Source organism: Eriocheir sinensis, chromosome 5, assembly GCF_024679095.1.
Source record: "Eriocheir sinensis breed Jianghai 21 chromosome 5, ASM2467909v1, whole genome shotgun sequence".
Lineage (NCBI taxonomy): Eukaryota > Metazoa > Arthropoda > Malacostraca > Decapoda > Varunidae > Eriocheir > Eriocheir sinensis.
The window spans coordinates 9,263,333-9,284,105 of record NC_066513.1 but is presented as its reverse complement, the minus strand read 5'-3'; the positions used below and the strand labels follow the sequence as shown (position 1 = coordinate 9,284,105).

The 20,773-nt window shown below is 43.0% G+C and overlaps 1 protein-coding gene and 1 long non-coding RNA gene across 6 annotated transcripts in view; one reads left to right on the top strand and one right to left on the bottom strand.

Moving 5' to 3' along the window:
* LOC126984156 (neogenin-like) overlaps positions 1 to 8,448 on the top strand; it is a 36,532-nt gene extending 28,084 nt beyond the window's left edge. The window contains exons 9-10 of the mRNA XM_050837554.1: positions 3,405 to 3,550; positions 6,667 to 8,448. Coding sequence (XP_050693511.1) covers positions 3,405 to 3,421 — 17 coding nt within the window. The 3' untranslated portion in view covers positions 3,422 to 3,550; positions 6,667 to 8,448. The remainder of the gene's footprint in view (positions 1 to 3,404; positions 3,551 to 6,666) is intronic.
* A 29-nt stretch (positions 8,449 to 8,477) lies between these two features.
* LOC126984175 (uncharacterized) overlaps positions 8,478 to 20,773 on the bottom strand; it is a 32,639-nt gene continuing 20,343 nt past the window's right edge. For 2 of the 5 annotated variants that reach the window (XR_007736457.1, XR_007736458.1), the window contains one exon: positions 8,879 to 10,629. This is a non-coding gene — a long non-coding RNA (uncharacterized LOC126984175). Of the gene's footprint in view, positions 8,644 to 8,878; positions 10,630 to 13,909; positions 14,123 to 20,773 lie in introns of those variants that run through there. The other 3 variants (XR_007736460.1, XR_007736461.1, XR_007736459.1) reach the window with 3 other exon arrangements.

Sequence of the window (20,773 nt, the reverse complement as noted above, 5' to 3'; positions counted from 1 at the left end):
TCAGAATCTTTTTACATTTAGTGATTCACTGCGATTATTTAGTGTTTAGTGTTTACAAATAAACATGGACAGATACGTGAAAAGAGGTGATAGCGACAGGAGCAGGAGTGTGTCAGGGGATAGTAGCGTCAATAGCGTGAGCTACAGAACCAGCACGCCTGCTCCGTCAGCCTCCAGAACCCCTACGTTGCTGGCGACGTCAGACATTTCCTTGTCTGACGTGGAGCTGACCCTTCCAGTGTAATGCCAGAATTTAATTAAAATGGGAAAATGTAAATTAGGGAGGAATAAGCCGTTACCGCATAGAACATTCCAGACTCGCTTGAGAGGCCCACATTTGAAGGTATATATATATATATATATATATATATATATATATATATATATATATATATATATATATATATATATATATATATATATATATATATATATATATATATATATATATATATATATATATATATATATATATATATATATGAAGCTTGATGTATTATTGCCTTGTACTAATTTGTTTTATTTTTGAGGTGCGGACTAGTTTTTTCAGGCGCGCTTTAATAGTTTTGCGTACAGTAGCGGAGGTGCGGAGGTCCGGTAGCGGACCGAGCGAAAATTTTTTAGGCGCGGAAGTACAGGTGCGGACTACCTGCGTCCGAAGTGCGGAGGAGCGGTAGCGGACTACCCCAAATCCAGTAACGCGCCCAGCTCTGGCTAAGACACATACAACTAGATCAGCAGATGAGTGCCCCATTTTTGGACATGGGGAAGATTTATGGCATCGAGTATTACCAACTTATGAGACAGTAATGAGATGTTATATATTTGTGAGAAATGATCTGAAGAAGAGCACAAATAAGGATCCCTCATTCTCAGAAATTGCTGACAAGGTTGTAGAAAGGCTAAAGGTAGTTTGGAAAAACACATCTATTCCAACTGTGTCAAATCAACGGATTGAACAAATGCTAAAATGTTACCATGCAAAGTATCGCAACATATTAAAACCCCACAAAGGCAGAAGTGACTCTCAAGCTTACAGGGCAAAACTTGAAGTATTCAAGTTAGAAGCACAGAACAAATTGTTTGACATTGCAGCATGTAAATGTAAACTACCATCAAACTGTGCTTGTCCCAAAGAAAGAAAGGTTCCAAAGGAAGAACATATTTTCCTGTTAGATCAGAGAAGTGAGCGGAAAATGGTCATTGATCGAGTGTACATAACATTAACCAAGAAAAAGACTGCAACAATGCTAAGGAAGCAAAGAGAACAACAACTGTTATCCCATACAGATTGTACGGACACCACCAATACTGATCTTGACATTTCATCAGAAAGTGATAATATATCTGAGCATACAGATGATGATGAGCTATATCCAGAACCAACACCTTCCAAACGAATGCTTGAGAAGAAGCATATGTCTTCCCCTAGGAAGAAGAAAACCAAACATCTTCAAACTGTAGCATGTGCATGTGATCGAGCTGGTGTGTCAGACAGAGCTGCAGCTCTTATTGTAAGTTCTGCTTTGCAAGATATTGGAGTTGTATCAAGCATGTCAGAAGTTGTGGACAGAAACAAAATTAGAAGAGCTAGGCAAAAGATGCGATCATCCAGCATCAATCAAAGAGAACATAAAGCAATCACAGGCATATATTTTGATGGCAGGAAGGATTTGACATTAACCCAAGAAATGAAGGGGGGTAAATACTACAGAAAGAAAATAATGGAAGAACATATAGCTCTGGTTCATGAACCTGGAGCAGAGTACATGGGTCATTACAGTGTAACATGTGGGTCTGCAGAGGGGATAAGTAAAGGCTTCTTTCAGTATGCTGAAGAAAATGATATTGACCTGAAAGACCTTGTTGCAATTGGCTGTGATGGCACAGTAGTTAACACAGGAGAAAAAGGAGGAGCCATAAGGATGATTGAAGTGAAGCTTAACAAACCAGTTCATCATTTCATTTGTCAACTCCATGCAAATGAGCTGCCACTGCGTCACTTAGTGGAAAAACTTGATGGAAAAACATCTGGCCCACATGGTTTCACTGGGCCAATTGGTAAACTGCTCAATGACTGTGAGAATCTTCCCATTGTAGCATTTGAAATAATTGATGCAGAAAAGCCAACTGTACATTGTTATGATCTTAGCACTGACCAGAAGTACTTACTTGAAATTCACCAAGCAATTATCACAGGAATTTGTTCACCAGATTTGGCACATCGCAACCCAGGAAAAATGGCCCACTCCCGTTGGGTAACGACTGCAAACCGCTTGCTTCGTTTGTACATCTCAACTGATAAGCCTTCCAAGATATTCTGCAGCATTGTGCAGTACATAATGCAGGTTTATGTGCCAATGTGGTTTTCCATTACAGAGCACATCTTTTGTAAATGGGCCAAAGCACATACTCAAGACAATTGAACTCACAAGAAACCTTGGTGATGATGTGCGTAATATTGTTAGACCTGTAATTCAGAGAAATGCTTTCTTCTGCCATCCAGAAAACATTTTAGCAGCAATGATAGCAGACAACAAAGATGAAACAAGAGAATTAGGCTGGAGGAGAATAAAGAAGACCCGGCAGAAAAACAAACAGAAATCTGTGAGATGCTTCAAGGTTCCTCCTATAAATTTTGATGCAACGGATTACACAGATCTGATTGACTGGCAGCTAAGTCATATCTCTGAGCCACCACTAACAAGGAATATAACAGATGAAGACATTGAACACCACATTATAAATAGGAGTAAAATGACATTTGAAGCATTTCCTTGTCATACTCAGGCAGTGGAGAGAATAGTTAAAGAAGTCAGTGATGCTTCATTGAAGGTGTGTGGGCATGAGGCACGTCATGGATATATACGATCAAGACTTGCATCACGTGTCAAGATACCACGCTTTGAAAGTAAAACTAACTTCAAAGCATAAGCAAATGTTAAAGAAATTAATAATTGAATTTGTCATGCTCAAGGATGGGTGGTTGGGATGGGCATGGGCGGAGCTCGACACACAGCCACCTCCTCGTGGTGAGCTCTGGATAGTCTTACTTAAGATGAACTGAGAGCTGTGTATCTGGACATTAATAATAGATGTATAAAACATGGCATATTACAATGGAAAGCAATATTGTTGCAGAAACATAGATCTCTGCTCACAGGCAACAACATATCGAGTAATTATCACTTATTATATTTTTCAAAGATGTTGGGGCACCTGATAATGTAGTATTAGACATTTGAGCTTTTAACAGTGTTAAACTCTTTGCTAAGCCCATATTTTCCACACTATTACATGATGAAAAAAACAAAATTTTCTTTTTTCGCCAATTTCGATCCACCCTATTGTGTATCCCTTGTTCTACCATGGAGTGGCTTTTAACACCTTTCCCTTCCCTACAGGACTGCCAGAACCATAACGGTACTGCCGGGAGTGTCATCGGGAAGGCGTGTTCACCTGCCCCACCCCAAGTGTGGCGACATGAAGGAGGAGCCGGAGGAGGAGGGGAGTGCCACGCCGTCATGCAGGCAGAGAACACGGAGAACAGGTGAGTGCCAGAGAGAGAGAGAGAGAGAGAGAGAGAGAGAGAGAGAGAGAGAGAGAATTTGCAACCTTGTTTCTGTTCTGTATCATTATTAGAACATACATGCATACATACATGAATCCATATAACAGTAAGACATTAGTCCCAGGTCATGCCATAGTGGTCAGCAATAAGACTATTTAGGTGTATCATAGAATGGAAGCAACACTATCAGACCCAGTGCATAGTCAGGCCAGAGCAAGACTTTACCATTAAAGTCCTCACCAATTGGCTCACACATTCCTTAACGTTAAGTAGTTTATGTGCCGGAGAGGTGCACTAGAGGGAGTGTTTATGGAAGGGAAACACTGCATACCAGACATAGCCAGGCCTCCTTGCTGACTAAAATGATGTAAACCTTCTCTAATTTGTCTCGAGTCTAAAAGGTTAATCAAAGCAAGCCGTTGCCAGACAAGGCACAGAGTCAACCAAGATTGCCGTGGCTGACTTGTCCTCTAAGATGTTGTTCGGGGACTTGCTGCCTCGAGGAACTGTGGGGGAGCAAGATTTTTTTGTGAACTGAAAACGGGGATATACAACACTAATTACTGGTGGAGAAAATTACCTACAAATGTCATGGCGAGCTTGTTAATGTTGTTGTATTAGCTACTGGCTGAAGGAACTGTAGGAGAGCAAGATTTGTACGTGATTTATACGTGAACTAAACACTGGGGAGTATAGGTCACAAACGATGCAGTTAGAGAGTATAATGAAGTCAGAAGTAAATGGGCAGCTTGTTAACTAATGAACCTACTGTGCTGTGACGAGATAAAGGAACTTTTTTTTTTATTTATTTTTTATTTAGTAATTTATTTTTTAATTGCGTGTTCGCTTATAGCTCCCATGGGCTTTCTTCAGGAGCCTGGTGGTTGGCCCAAGCCCACCATGACACAGGCAATTTTCATAGTGGCGCCATTTATTCTTGGCTCATGTTGCCCCCCTGGAACTCATTCTTGATTCACTTGAACGATTTATTGTAGAGTCTGGGTTGATGGGTGGTCTTCAGGACAGCACGTGGGTAGTCTTAGGCCACTCGCCGGTGACTAAAAAATCCCAGGTGGTAGCGTGGGGATTCACTTTGCCTCAGACCTTACTATTATTTCCGATTGGGGCAAGAGGAACCTGGTGTCCTTCAACGCCTCAGAAACACAGTTTCTCCACCTATCCACTTGACACAATCTTCCAAACAACTATCCCCTATTCTTTGACAACACCCAGCTATCACCTTCCTCAACACTAAACATCCTCGGTCTATCCTTAACTCAAAATCTTAACTGGAAACTTCATATCTCATCTCTTACTAAATCAGCTTCCTCGAGGCTGGGCGTTCTGTACCGTCTCCGCCAGTTCTTCTCCCCTGCACAGTTGCTATCCATATACAGGGGCCTTGTCCGCCCTCGTATGGAGTATGCATCTCATGTGTGGGGGGGCTCCACTCACACAGCTCTCCTTGACAGAGTGGAATCAAAGGCTCATTGTCTCAACAGCTCTCCTCCTCCTAGTGATAGTCTTCTACCTCTCAAATTCCGCCGCCATGTTGCCTCTCTTTCTATCTTCTATCGATATTTCCACGCTGACTGCTCTTCTGAACTTGCTAACTGCATGCCTCCCCCCCTCCTGCGGCCCCGCTGCACACGACTTTCTACTCATGCTCATCCCTATACTGTCCAAACCCCTTATGCAAGAATCAACCAGCATCTTCACTCTTTCATCCCTCACGCTGGTAAACTCTGGAACAATCTTCCTTCATCTGTATTTCCTCCTGCCTACGACTTGAACTCTTTCAAGAGGAGGGTATCAGGACACCTCTCCTCCCGAGATTGACCTCTCTTTTTGGACACTCCTTTGACCTCTATTCAGGAGCAGTAGGTAGTGGCCTTTTTTTTAATATTTTTCTTTGTGCCCTTGAACTATCTCCTAAGCTGTAAAAAAAAAAAAAAAAAAAAAAAAAAGCTTTGTCCAGCATGCAGTGAATGCTGGGCCCGCGCACTAACCACTCAGCCACCGCCTACCTTTGTGAGAGTAATATAAGAAGGAGTTGGGTTAGTTTACATAGGAGAGAATAGTGAGGAGGTCAGATTACTTTGAGAACTGTCTGGCTGGCTTGTTAGTGGATCTGCTATGCTCTGACTAGCTAACATTCTAAGGGTTACTACATTTAATTACAAACTGAACACTGAGGCATAGATGTATACTGAGTAAACCTGAGCTATGTAAACAAAGGGGAAGGAAACGCCAAGACCTTGTTTGTGTGGGAAGGAGAAGGAGGGACCCTCACACTGTAAGTGGGGGCGGGGCGTGGTGGGTGTGTCCGGGGCGGGGTGGGGCTGGAGTGTTGATTCCCTGCGGGGCATCACTCTTCATGGAGGAGGAGGTTGGGGACTTTTATGAGGTTGGAGATCTTGATGTAGGACTCCCCTCGGGGCTGGCGGGCGGGGATCCGGGGGCTCCTTTTTGGGGGAAGGGCAGGGGCTTGCGGGGAAAGTTGATCCATCCTGCCGGGGGACTTGGGAGGGGAGGGGCAGCTCGGGGCGGACTGTCAGGAGTGGAGGAAAGGAAGGGAAGGGACAGAAAAGGAAAGAAAGGAAGGTAATGGAAAGGAAAGGAAAGGAAAGGCAAGGAAAGGAAGGGAAGGAAAGGAAATAAAGGAAAGGAAGGTAAAAGAAAGGAATGTAAAAGAAAGGAATGTAAAAGAAGGGAAAGGAAAGGAAGGGAAGGGAAGGGAAAGGAAGGGAAAGGAAAGGAAAGAAAAGGAAAGGAAGGGAAGGAAAGGAGAGGGAAGGAAAGGAAAGGAAGGAAAAGGAAGGGAAAGGAAAGGAAAGGAAAGGAGAGGGAAGGAAAGGAAGATAAAGGAAAGGAAAGGAAGGTAAAGGAAAGGGAAGGGAAGGGAAATTAAAAAAAAGAAAAATAACAGAATAGGAAAGGAAATATAGGAAGGAAGGAGGAGAGAGAAATTAAGATAAAGAGAGGAACAAGAAGGAAGAAAAGAGAATAAGAAAGAATAATGATAATAAAATAATAATAATAATAATAATAATAATGAGAACACTAGGTATATTAATGAACGTCTTTGTCCACAGCTCTGAAAAATGAAGAAAGGAAGGAAGGAAGATAATCTCAGAAGACTCATACAGTCCATTACACGTCCTTCATGTTATGTTATTACATTCCTGTACTCCCAACGCCCGGCCCGGGGGTCCAGCCGCAACACTCACAAGGTCCAGATGCAGACTGCGGCCACCACTTGAGCAGCCCGGCTGCTGTACACCAATCCTTATTTAGTTGTGTTCTTGTAGAGTTAAATCCAGACATCCCATATCCTTAGGCCAGGTCAAAAGTAAAGTTTGGTGTGCATGGCCTCAGTGTTCATCTCTGTTACACTGCCCCTGGAGGCTGTGGGGGCAGGAATCCAGCACCCCGGGACACAGGGAGACACTCAGACTACCACAGGTGCCTCCCCAGGGGTCTCCAGGTACACATGATCACCCAGACACAAAGGATGACCTGCGTACTGACTGCCCAGGCCGGGATTCAAACCCTGGCCAGCGGATTGGTAGGTAGGCATGCCAGCCACAGCACCATGGAGCCATGCATTATACTAGTACTTGGCACTGGTATCCTATGCTATTTATTCCTGGCTAGTTGGACACCAGAGATTTCCTGTATTAATTTCATGGGTTTTCTGTTATATATTTGTTTATTTGGTGTATCTTTTTATTTAGCTTCATCATGATTTTTATTGTTATTTAGTGAAGCAGCTCAAGGGAAACTGTTGTTGTTCTGGATGCTTTCTTCCTCTCTCTCTTGTCACCTTTTTACCTCCCGTCCTCTCTCATCTCTTCTTCCTTCTCTCTCTCTCTTTCTCGAAACCCATTTGAATGTAATACAAAACACAATTTGCAAATTGATATTTTTATTGCTAGAACACAAACACATACACATAGTGACATAAGGAAGGTCATGTGGCTATGTAGGGGGGCGGGTCAGGATAGGGTCCATTATGTGTCTGGGGGAGGGCATGTGTCTGTGGGATGTTATCAACTTCCTGTGGGTGACATCCTGTGTGGCCTGTGAGCTGAGAGAGAGAGAGAGAGAGAGAGACTGACTGACTGACTGGTAGCCCAAGGAAGGAGTAGACAGGTAAACAGATGAAGAAAGATGCATGAAAGGGAGGGAGAAAGAGCTTGAGTGATAAATAAGGAAGTTAAACAGAGCTGAGAAAAAGGAAATATATACAAGGTTAATGTGTAAAGTACAGTTATCTGTAACTGTGTATTTGAGGCTTTCAGAGGAGGTGGGACCTAAGGAACAGTCCTATTTTTTTCTAGTTTGTACTGGGAAGGGAAAGTCTGGCTATCCTACACATCCCAGGAGGAAAAAAACACAAGTTACAAGGGGAAAGCAACTCTTGGTACGCCCAACACAAGGTCGCTTTTCCCTTGCAACTTGTTTCTCAGAATGCATAGAATAGTCGGACCTTCCTTTCCCAGTGCAGACTAGAACACAATGGGCCTTTCCCTTACGTCCCCTCCCCTCCAAATGCCTCAAATATGTGTGTGTGTGTAATGAAAGAAAAATGGATAAAACCCTAATGAAGAGATAGAAATATGGAATGGAAAGGAAGCAGATATGAGGAAGGAATGGAGAGGGAGAGAGGGAAGAGACAGAGAGGGAAGAAATAGAACAGGAAAGAAAGAATACAATGAACTGAGCACAAGAAGAAGGAACCTAACTGGAGTATAAAAAGATAGGGAGGAGAAAACACTTGTGTATGTATGTATATGTTCGTGTTGTATGTACTATTGAGACTGACTTGGATATTGATGTAAGAATATAAATTAATAAACATTAGAAATAAGGAATTTTCAAGTGTTTTCTCTGTGTGTGTGTGTGTGTGTGTGTGTGTGAGAGAGAGAGAGAGAGAGAGAGAGAGAGAGAGAGAGAATGTGTAGAGTCAAATACTATTACTACTGTTCAAATTCTTGTTCTTCTTTTGGTATTCCTCTTATTATCAATTCCTCCTCCTCCTTCTTCTTCTTCCTCTTGTTGACTCAAATCTGCAAAATAAATACAAATTTTATCAATATAAGGAAATGGAAGATAGGAAATGCTAATAATGACCAACTAGACTCCCTTAAAAATAATAATAATAGCCATGATAATGAATGGCCCCTCCCCCCTCTCTCTCCCTTTTTTTCATTTTCGTTTAATGTTTATTTGATTCTCTCTCTCTCTCTCTCTCTCTCTCTTCTCTCTCGTGTAATAACATGTAACACAACTGACTCCTTTAAAACAAGCTCGACCGTCACTTCCTTGAACTTAATATTAACTAGAATAGAAAAGCAACGTTTTGGAGCCATCTGATTAATGTAGAATCACTTTTGTTTAAGGACAGACCACCTAGTCTGGACCATGGGGTCTGTGTGGTCTGCTTTTCTATGTATGTAGTCTCTCTCTCTCTCTCTCTCTCTCTCACCAACCTTCCCATGAGCTAGGAAGGGAAGGGACAGAAAGGGTCACTTTGGCACTGTAAGCAGGCACTCACTGGCACTAAAATAACATGAACAAGACTTTGGGGACTTAACTGCTAAGACTGGACTCTGGAGCCATCCTTAAGAGCTGAAGGACTGGGTGTAATGAAAGACTATGTTCCCTATTGTACATCTTGCAGAATAAGAGTGGGATAGATAGATTAAGCTATTTTTATCCTCTCCTGTCTCTCTCTTTCTTCATTCCTTTCCATCACCTTGAGCATTCTAATTTACTGTTGAAGTAATAAAAATAAATAAAAATAAAAATGAACTGCAATAGATATACATGAAATTTTGGAATGGACAAAAATGGTGTTAAGTCTTGCATGTGGAGTTGATGCATGTTTCACCACCACACAACACCACTGGACACCAATTTTTCATCACCACTGCCTTCAACACTGCCACACCACTAAAGATGCATATTTACAACACCATTAGGTATAGAGATCATCACCACCAGGGCTATAACACCAATTTTCATCACCACCAACACAAGTACCTCCACCATCAACACCAGAACCTCTAAACATGCCTATATTTCATCACCACTGCCATCAACACCTCCACAAAGGCCATCAACACCAATTTTCATCACCACCAGTACAGTAAACACCGTTCACCACCACTCATCACCGTTTAAAAGAGGCTAGTTTTCAACACCACCACAGACTGACATCACCACCACTTCATCACTACACACCAGCACCCCTAACAATGCTTCTCATCACTGTCATTAACATTTTCAACACCACCACCACCACTCAGGACTAATTTTGGCAGATATTTTTGGGGTCTAGAAGGCATCCTCAGGTGGGGAAAATTTTGAAAACCCAGCACTCTTCGGGGCATTTTTAGGCCGATGCAGAAGATATTTGGGAATCTCTATCCAGCCCCAGGAATTACAACCCTGCCACTGAAAACACCGCGGGCCCACCGCCAGGCCACTGACCAAAGCCTGCCGCTGCTATAGGCTACGACATAAAAAAGATAATAATAATAATAATAATAATAATAATAATAATAATAATAATAATAGTAATAATAAATAATTGACACAAAAAGTGACCACCAGTGCAGGATGAGGGTTTGGGTCCCTCCCACCACCACAGACAGTATTTTTCAGTCACTGCCGAGTGGCCCAACACTACCCACATGCTGTCATGGTGGACGCCTGTCAACCCAGACTCTAGATTCTCTCTCTAAAAGAGGGGATCAGAAGTGATCCAGGCAAGGTGGCGCCACTATAAACACTTCCCTGCACTATAGAGGGCTGGGGCTGGCCGACGGGACCCACCACCAAGAAAGACTACCACACCTAGAGGCAGAAAAAAAATATTGCTGACACATTACTATAGCCGCCACCGCCACTGCAGCCCTCCGCCCTCCATTCCCTAAGGCTGGAGACGGGTCTGAAGATCCCCGGCACTGGCAGTGTGCTGGGCAGCCTGGGGTCCTGTGGCCTGGTGTTGGCACTGGGCTGCTGCTCCCAAGGTCTGGTGATGCTGAGGCCTGGAGAGCGAGGAAGGACTTGGTAAGTTATGAAAGAAACAAGATGGATGGCTGGATATAAGCAAAGTGATGATACGCATTTCCAAAAGCCAAGAAATGCAAGTAAATAATTACTAAATGATGGAATTTGTAAACACATAAACAGACAGACATATATCAGAGTTGCTTTGATTTAAATTATGTGATTTAATCTATTACAGGACAAATATTAAAAAGCATAAAAAAGATTATCATTATAAGGGAAATCGTGATCTTTTCCTACCCTGATTTCTCATATATATATATATATATATATATATATATATATATATATATATATATATATATATATATATATATATATATATATATATATATATATATATATATATATATATATATATATATATATATATATATATATATATATATATACAGATAAACATAGATAAATACTATTACAGAGATGAAAGGCTATAGGTTGAAGGGCTTAACACACACACACACTTTTTTTTTAAAAATGCAAATTGGAGTGGGCTGTACAAAGCCAAAAGTACCCAAGACAAGTGGGAGGAGTTTTTAAAGCTGTACAAAGAAGCCGATAATAGTTATGTCCCTGAGGTAACCAAAAAGGATGTTGGTAAAAAGAAGTGGTTTAACAAAAGATGCGAGGCAGCTAGAAAAAGAAAGGAGGAAGCCTGGAAGGGATGGAGGAGACGAGGAAGAATCAACGCATGGAACAATTTCAAACAAGGAAGGAATGAATATACAAAGATTAGAAGAGAAGAAAAACGGAAATATGAAAAAGATATAATCGACAAATGCAAAGACCAACCTAAATTATTTCATAGACATGTGAACGGCAAATTAAAGAATAGAGAAACAATCGATAAACTGAAAATGGGTGGAACTGCATATGAAGACCCAGCAGAGATGGCAGAAGTGATGAACAACAGCTTTCATAGAGTTTTCACAAAGGAAGACGAATTCGTACAACCACCGGGCCAGGAAAGAGGAAGGGTTATGCAGGAGATACAGTTAACGGTGCAGGAGGTCAAGGAAAGCTTGAACAAGCTGGATGTAAGAAAGGCGACAGGGCCGGATGAAGTGTCAGGCTGGATCCTGAAAGAATGTAGTGAGCAACTTGCAGAGAAACTGCACTCCATAATGAGTGCCTCCCTGCGTGAAGGAAGGGTACCACAAGATTGGAAGAGAGCAAACATAGTACCAATTTATAAAGGAGGAGAGAGAGGACCCATTAAATTACAGACCGGTATCACTCACTAGTGTGGTTGCAAAGATATGTGAGAGGATGGTTAAAAACAGGTGGTCGGATTTTTTGGAAAGTGAGAGTTATCTCGGATTGCCAGTTTGGATTCAGGAGGGAGATCGTGTGTCACCAACTTGTTATGTTACTACTCAAGGGTGACAGATTTAATACAAGAGAGAGAAGGCTGGGGGGATGGAGTGTATCTGGATTTGAAAAAGGCATTTGACAAAGTACTGCACAGAAGACTAATTTGGAAAAAAAAAATAGGGGTGGAGTGGGTGATGGACTGATTAAGTGGCTGGAGGACTTCCTAACTAACAGGGAAATGAGGACAATAATTAGGGACAAGGCTTCCAACTGGTGTCCAGTGAGGAGTGGGGTCGCACAAGGTTCGGTGCTGGCGCCAATAATGTTTGTTGTTTATATAAATGATATGGTGGAAGGAGTGACCAGCTATGTGAGTTTGTTTGCAGATGATGCAAAGCTATTGAGACGAATCAATGATGTGAAAGACTGTGAGGCATTGCAGAGGGACCTGGACAAAATATGGGAGTGGAGTGGTACATGGCAGATGGAATTCAACCTTGGGAAATGTAAAAAAATAGTGTTTGGTAGGAGTGGTAGAAGATGTGAATATGATTATTAGATGGGAAGTGAGATAATATGCAGGGGAATGGAAGAAAAAGATCTGGGAGTGACTATCTCAGAGAACATGTCACCGGAGAAACACATCAACAGGATAACGGGACAAACTATGAATTTGCTGAGGAACATAAGGACGGCATTTGTGTATTTGGACGAGATGACGAAGAAAATAATAGTTACAATGATAAGGCAAGATTGGAGTATGCAGCAGTGGTCTGGTCTCCTCATGAAAAGAAGAATATAAGAAAGCTGGAAAGAGTACAGAGAATGGCAACTAAGATAACATAAGAACATAGGAGTCTACAAGAGGCCGGTAGGCCTGTATGAGGCAGCTCCTCTGAACCTAAGCTCCCGTGTATCTAACCCCACCTAATAATCGCTGTTCATGAATTTATCCAATCTATTTTTGAATGTGACAATTGTATTGGCACTCACCACATGACTGCTAAGCCTATTCCACTCATCCACCACCCTGTTTGTCAACCAATTTTTGCCTATGTCCCTGTTGAATCTGAATTTATCCAGTTTAAACCCATTACTTTGTGTCCTACCCTGTTCTCTTACCAACAAAACCTTATGAATGTCTCCCTTATTAAAGCCCTTCATCCATTTATAAACCTCGATCATGTCTCCACGCACCCTTCGCCTTTCTAGAGAATGCAAGTTTAACTGTTTGAGTCTTTCCTCGTATGGCAAGTTTCTCAACCCCTGAATCATCTTAGTCATCCTCCTCTTCACCGATTCTAACATTTTGATATCCATTCTATAGTAAGGTGACCAGAACTGAACTGCATAGTCAAGATGAGGTCTAACTAATGTTATATATAGTTTGAGGAAGACTTTGGCGCTTCTGTTGCTTACGCTCCTTGAAATAAATCCCAGTACCCTATTTGCTCGATTTCAAGCTTGAATGTATTGTGCCCTTGGATAGAGATTAGAGATAGTACCGGAACTTAAGGATCGGACTTACGAGGAAAGACTCAATAGCATGGGGCTCACAACCCTGGAGAGAAGAAGAGGAAGAGAAGACCTGATAGCGGTGTACAGGGTGGCGAGCTGGGTGGAGAATCTGGACAGAGAGGACCTGTGTGTGTGGAGTGAGAGAGAAACGAGAGGACATGGAAAGAAGTTGAGGGCGACCACGTGTAGGCGAGATGTGAAAAAGTTTAGCTTCATAAACAGAAGCATTGAGCTGTGGAATGGACTGGAGGAGGTGGTGGTTTGTGCAAGAAACATTCATGATTTTAAGGAAAAGTTGGATAGGAGCGGATATGGAGACGGGACAGCGCGAGCGTAGCTCTTTTCCCGTATGTCACAACTAGGTAAATACAACTAGGTGGATACACACACACACACACACACACACACACACACACACACACACACCGCTCCGGTAGCTCAATTGGTAGAGCGCTGCACTGCAAGTCTTCACGGCCAAACAGGCGGCAGTTCGAGCCCCGCTCAGGCCAGATTCTTTCCGTTGACTAGAAGTGGTTACTGTCCCCCCTTGAGCAAGAGGGATGGGGTGTGTGGTGTGTGAGGTCTTGGCAGTACCCAGAGATCGACAATAATGAGCACTTACTCACGTCGGGAGGGTACCTGCTGGCGAAAGCCAGTCCAACTCATGATCAGGCCGTGGTGAATTACACACACACACACACACACACACACACACACACACACACACACACACACACACACTTTAAGGCACTCTGAATAGGGGCCCCAAAACCCCTTCCAGGCTGCCGGCACTTCCCTTGAGGCTCTGGAACAAGCACTGCAGACAGACAGACACACACACCTCACCCTTGGGACCTAAGATGACCTCCACAAACACGTGACATGACTATTTGCTTTATATACTTGATACTTATATTTTACCTGAAATGACACACAAACACTAATAACGTTCATAATATATATAAATGATATGCCAAAGGGTATAAAAAGTTATATGAGCTTTTTTGCAGACGATGCAAAGTTAATAAGGAAAGTGAAGATGGAGGAAGAATGTGAAGAACTGCAAAAAGACCTGGACAGAGTGTATAGATGGAGCCAGTTATGGGAGATGGAATTCAATGCAAACAAATGGCATGTTATGGAAATGGGGAAAAGTATAAAAAGACCGAGGAAAACATACAGGATGGGAGGAGAAAACGTAGGTAGTACATGAAGAAAAAAGATTTGGGAGTAACGATGCAAGACACACTCCCCAGAAAAGCACATAAACAAGTTATTTGGAGAAACCTACAGGATGATGCAAAATATAAGGGTTGGATTATAGACTTTTTAACGGAGAGAGAAATGAGAACAGTAATCAGAAACAATAAATCAAGCTGGACGGAAGTGACTAGTGGAGTCCCCCAAGGATCGGTGCTGGCTCCGATTGTTTTTTTTTTTTTTTTTTTTTACAACAAAGGAGGCAGCTCAAGGGCACACAAAAAAGAAAACAATAATAAAAAAAAGCCCGCTACTCGCTGCTCCTAAAAAAGAAACAAAAGAGGTGGCCGAAAGGAAGATCAAATACGGGAGGAGAGGTGTCCTGATACCCTCCTCTTGAAAGAGTTCAAGTCGTAGGCAGGAGGAAATACAGATGAAGGAAGATTGTTCCAGAGTTTACCAGCGTGAGGGATGAAAGAGTGAAGATGCTGGCTAACTCTTGCATAAGGGGTTTGGACAGTGTAGGGATGAGCATGAGTAGAAAGTCGAGTGCAGCGGGGCCGCGGGAGGGGGGGAGGCATGCAGTTAGCAAGTTCAGAAGAGCAGTCAGCGTGGAAATATCGATAGAAGATAGAAAGAGAGGCAACATTGCGGCGGAATTGAAGAGGTAGAAGACTATCAGTATGAGGAGGAGAGCTGATGAGACGAAGAGCCTTAGCCTCCACTCTGTCCAGAAGAGCTGTGTGAGTGGAGCCCCCCCACACATGAGATGCATACTCCATACGAGGGCGGACAAGGCCCTGTATATGGACAGCAACTGTGCAGGGGAGAAGAACTGGCGGAGACGGTACAGAACGCCCAGCCTCGAGGAAGCTGATTTAGTAAGAGATGAGATATGAAGTTTCCAGTTGAGATTTTGAGTTAAGGATAGACCGAGGATGTTTAGTGTTGAGGAAGGTGATAGCTGGGTGTTGTCAAAGAATAGGGGATAGTTGTTTGGAAGATTGTGTCGAGTGGATAGGTGGAGAAACTGTGTTTTTGAGGCGTTGAAGGACACCAGGTTCTTCTTGCCCCAATCGGAAATAATAGTAAGGTCTGAGGCTAAGCGTTCTGCAGCCTCCAGCCTTGAGTCGTTAAGTTCCTGAAGGGTGGGTCTTCTATTAAAAGAAGTTGAGTAATGCAGAGTGGAATCATCGGCGTAGGAATGGATAGGACAGTTCATTTTGGAAAGAAGATCATCAATGAACAACAGAAAAAGAGTGGGAGATAGGACAGAACCCTGTGGGACACCACTGTTAATAGATTTAGGGGAAGAACAGTGACCGTCTACCACGGCAGAAATAGAACGGTCAGAAAGGAAACTGGAGATAAAGGTACAGAGAGAAGGATAGCAATATATATAATTGACATGACAGAAGGGGTGACAAGCTATATGAATATGTTTGCTGATGATGCTAAACTAATGAGGAGGGTGGCTAATGAAGATGACTGTGTAGCCCCAAGCCAAGATCTCGACAGAATAAGCGAATGGTCACGCAAATGGGAAATGACATTCAATACAGAGAAGTGTAGCGTGATGGAGTTTGGTAAGAGCAGTAGACGAATATTGGGGAACTACTCTCTGAGTAATGAAAGAATCATGAAAAAAACAGAACAAAAAGATCTCGGAGTGACAATAACAGACAAGTTATCCTTTGGAAAGCGTATAAATCGGATAACTGGGGAAACATACAATCTTCTTAGAAACTTAAAAGCAGTATTAACATATTAAGATGAAGAAATGGTGAAGAAACTAATAACATGGATGATACGTCCAAGGCTGGAATATGCAGCGTTAGTGTGGTCACCTAGATTGAAGAAAGAAATTAGAAAGTTGGAAAGAATACAAAGAGCAGCGACCAAACTACTGGAAGCTCTGAGAGAACACACTTATGAAGAAAGACTGGAGAAATTGCGACGGACAACACTGGAGAGCAGAAGAGAGAGTGGAGACCTAATAGCATTATACAAGATACAATAGAGATTGGAGAAATTGGACAGGGGGCACGTGCCCCCCCCCCCCTCCTTCAGGAACTCCTTTTTGTGGGTTTGTTGGAAGTTCTCGAGAATGACATGCCATGCATGGCTGTGACCGCCCAAATAGTTTAGATCAGCGGTTCTTAACCTGGGGGTCGTGACCCCCTAGGGGGTCGTTTGGGGTTTCTTGAGGGGTCGCGGAGGGTTTGGGAGAAAATAATTTATTTCATGTATGTGAAGGCGCAGCACCATTTTGAATCATGAAAATATGAGGCCAAGCAAACTGATGGTTCATTTTGAGTCTTACCATAGCCAACTGGTGGACAAAAGCTTGGACTACTTCAAGCGAAAAGAAGCTGCTCTGAAGGCCAGTGCATCGATTCCACTGGTCAGTTCCCTCGTCAGAACAAAGCAGCGCGATGGAGGCTTCATACAGAATTGCTCTAAAAATCGTGCACACCAAGAAGCCTCATACAGAGTCATGCCATTGGTGAAAATCTGATTAAGCCTTGCATTTTGGAAACAACGATCAAAGGTGATTTATGTATAACAGCAGGCACACAAGTTGAGGGCAATTTCCCTTTTGAATGATACAGTCAAAAGTAGGATCTCAGACATGAGTGAGGACATTCTCCTGCAAGTGGTGAGTGCTGTGAAGAGTAGTCCTGTTTATTCCTTGCAACTGGATGAGTCGACAGATGTTGCCTCATGTTCCCAACTTGTTTATGTTCGCTACTTTGACAAGGAAGGTATGAAGGATGAGTACTTGTCCTCTGAGCCAATAGCCACAACAACTCGTGGGGAAGATATTTTCAAAATCCTAGAAGCCTTTCTCCTTATCAAACATGGCTGAGTTGGGAAGCACTTGTCGGTCTGTGTGCATATGAGGTTCCTTCCATGATGCGTGAAGAATGTCGCTCCGCATGTCTCCTTCACTCATTGCATGATTCATCTTTATGCTTTGGCAATGAAGACTATCCCACCTGGACTTCAAGAAGTGCTCACAGACGTTGTGAAGATTGTGAAGCACATCTGAGGGAGCGCAACAACTTCAAGGATTTTTAAAATACTTTGTGAAGAACTGGGCTCTGACTTCTCTGTTTTCCTGTTTCACACGGAGGTACGTTGGCTCTCACGTGGCAAAGTTCTGAATCGCTTGCTGCAACTTCGAGAAGAAATAACGATGCTGTTGCAAGAAGGTCGTACCTCAAAAGAAAATCTTCACGAAATGATGCAAGATGACTGTTTCGTAACAAAGGTTGCCTACTTGGCAGATTTTCTCTCTGAAGTGAATTCCTTGAATATTTCACTCCAAGGAAACCTTGCAATGTTCGTGACAAAGTGGCAGTATTCAAGTGTAAGATTCAACTTTACGTGAAAAGAGTTCAGGTCAGTGACAACTTTCTACCCTCATATGACAACTATCCTAGATTCTATGGCAGAAGCTGAATGCAGTTTCCGTGAGGAGATCTCGGCTCATCTTCTGGCAGTGAATGACGCCATCGAAAGTTACTTTCCAGGACTGGATGACCGCTGTACTGATGCGTGGATCTCCAGACCCTTCTCAGTGAAGGACAGTGCCATCTGTGATACTGATGTTGCTGCAAAGGTAGAATTTCTTCAAATTCGTGAGGATACTCAGTTGAAAGTCGAATTTTCTGAACAAGAGCTTCCGACATTTTGGGCGACACTGAATGACGACTATCCTCTTCTCTCGGTGCGTGCACTGACCATACTGGACCTCGACCCATCGCTGCGAGGCTGGATTCTCATCAATGATGGCACTGAAAACGAGGGCACGCAGTGACTTGTGACTGACAGCGACATGAGGTGTTGCCTGCTGAGCACTGCTCCTCGCTCTGATGTACTTGTGGCTGCAAAACAATGACGTCAGTCCTCCCACTGATTGAATAAGTAGGTTTTATTTTATGTGCGTTAGTTCCAATAGCACTTGTAGGGGATCTGTGGCTTTTTCAAGGTCTTTTATTTGTAATATTTTCAATAAATCAGGATCTTCATATAGTTTTGTTTTACCTTACACAAAGGTCACCATTACAAAATGTATTATAGGGGTCACGGCAATACCCTGGAAGGTCTCAAAGGGTCATACGATGAAAAAGGTTAAGAACCACTGGTAAAGATTGTGCCCCCCCTATCTGAAATACTGGCTATGCCCCTGGGAGTGTGACAAGAGGGAATAGTAAGAAATTGAAGAAGAGGGACTGTAGGAGAGACGTCAAGAAATACAGTTTTCCATACAGAAGCACAACAACATGGAACGGACTTGACGAGGAGACTGTATGTGCAAAAACGATTCATGAATTTAAAGCCAAACTGGATAATAAGCATTACAGAGACGGGACAGCACAAGCCTAGTACAGCTCTTTTCCTGTATTTCACAACTAGGTAAATAAAACTAGGTAAGTACACTGGATCTCAAAAGTATCGGTGCAGAGGGTGCCCGATGCCGTCCAAAAACGTTCACACAGGTGCTGGTGTTGTGGGTGGGAAGGGTTGGTATGTCTGGCTGTGGCTAGTTCGGAAGGTCAGAATCACTGGGCTCATGGTTCGGAACAGTGTTCACGAAAGCCTAACATAGTCATTGTCGGCCAACAACGTCTGTCAGTTCCGATGGAGACCTCAGAGTCAACACGTGGAGCTATCGTTGCCCTACATGAAGCGGGCCACACCAATTCCGATATTGCGTATCCACCTTACCGTATCCACCGCAACACAGTAGCAAGGTGGATACGGCGACATGAAGACACTGGTGAAACAGAAGACATGCCACGGGTCGGCCGGCCACGCTGCACCCCCCCCCCCCAGAACGATCAGATAAATTATGTGATTGACATGATACTGATAGTATAATACTAATTACAGTTATATGAGGCATAATGATGACATGCTAGTGTGTAAACGATGTTGACAATGTTACGTAATACCGCTAACCATCAGCCGTCTGTATCTTTATCTGTGTATTCCTTTATTGTTTACTAGGCCATAGTAAATGCCAGTGCCGCTGCTTCAAAAACGTCGACGTGCTCCTGGACAAACCTTCACAGCTGAACTGGTGGCATCCATGCCCAGACGGCTCAATGCTGTGTTAGGAGCGGGTGGAGGATATACTCAATATTGATAATTAATAAAGTTGTGAAAACATGTTACTTTCGTTTCCCTGAACATATGACACATTATACTATAAATGTAGTCTTATTAGAGCATATCGTAATATAGTAAATTAATGTGCCTAATGGATCATATTATGATAGCGAGCCAACTACCAATTCATCAACAATGCATAGGTATTGCACAGTGCATTTCGTAGGTGATGTGTTAACGTGACACATGACGCGTTAGGCATAGGTATTGCACAGTGCATTTCGTAGGTGATGTGTTAACGTGACACATGACGCGTTAGGCATAGGTATTGCACAGTGCATTTCGTAGGTGATGTGTTAACGTGACACATGACGCGTTAGGCATAGGTATTGCACAGTGCATTTCGTAGGTGATGTGTTAACGTGACACATGACGCGTTAGGCATAGGTATTGCACAGTGCATTTCGTAGGTGATGTGTTAACGTGACACATGACGCGTTAGGCATAGGTATTGCACAGTGCATTTCGTAGGTGATGTGTTAACGTGACACATGACGCGTTAGGCATAGGTATTGCACAGTGCATTTCGTAGGTGATGTGTTAACGTGACACATGACGCGTTAGGCATAGGTATTGCACAGTGCATTTCGTAGGTGATGTGTTAACGTGACACATGACGCGTTAGGCATAGGTATTGCACAGTGCATTTCGTAGGTGATGTGTTAACGTGACACATGACGCGTTAGGCATAGGTATTGCACAGTGCATTTCGTAGGTGATGTGTTAACGTGACACATGACGCGTTAGGCATAGGTATTGCACAGTGCATTTCGTAGGTGATGTGTTAACGTGACACATGTAGTTACACACAGTGCATTCTAGGTGATGTGTTAACGTGGCGTTAGGCATAGGTATTGCACAGTGCATTTCGTAGGTGATGTGTTAACGTGACACATGGGGCGTTAGATGTAT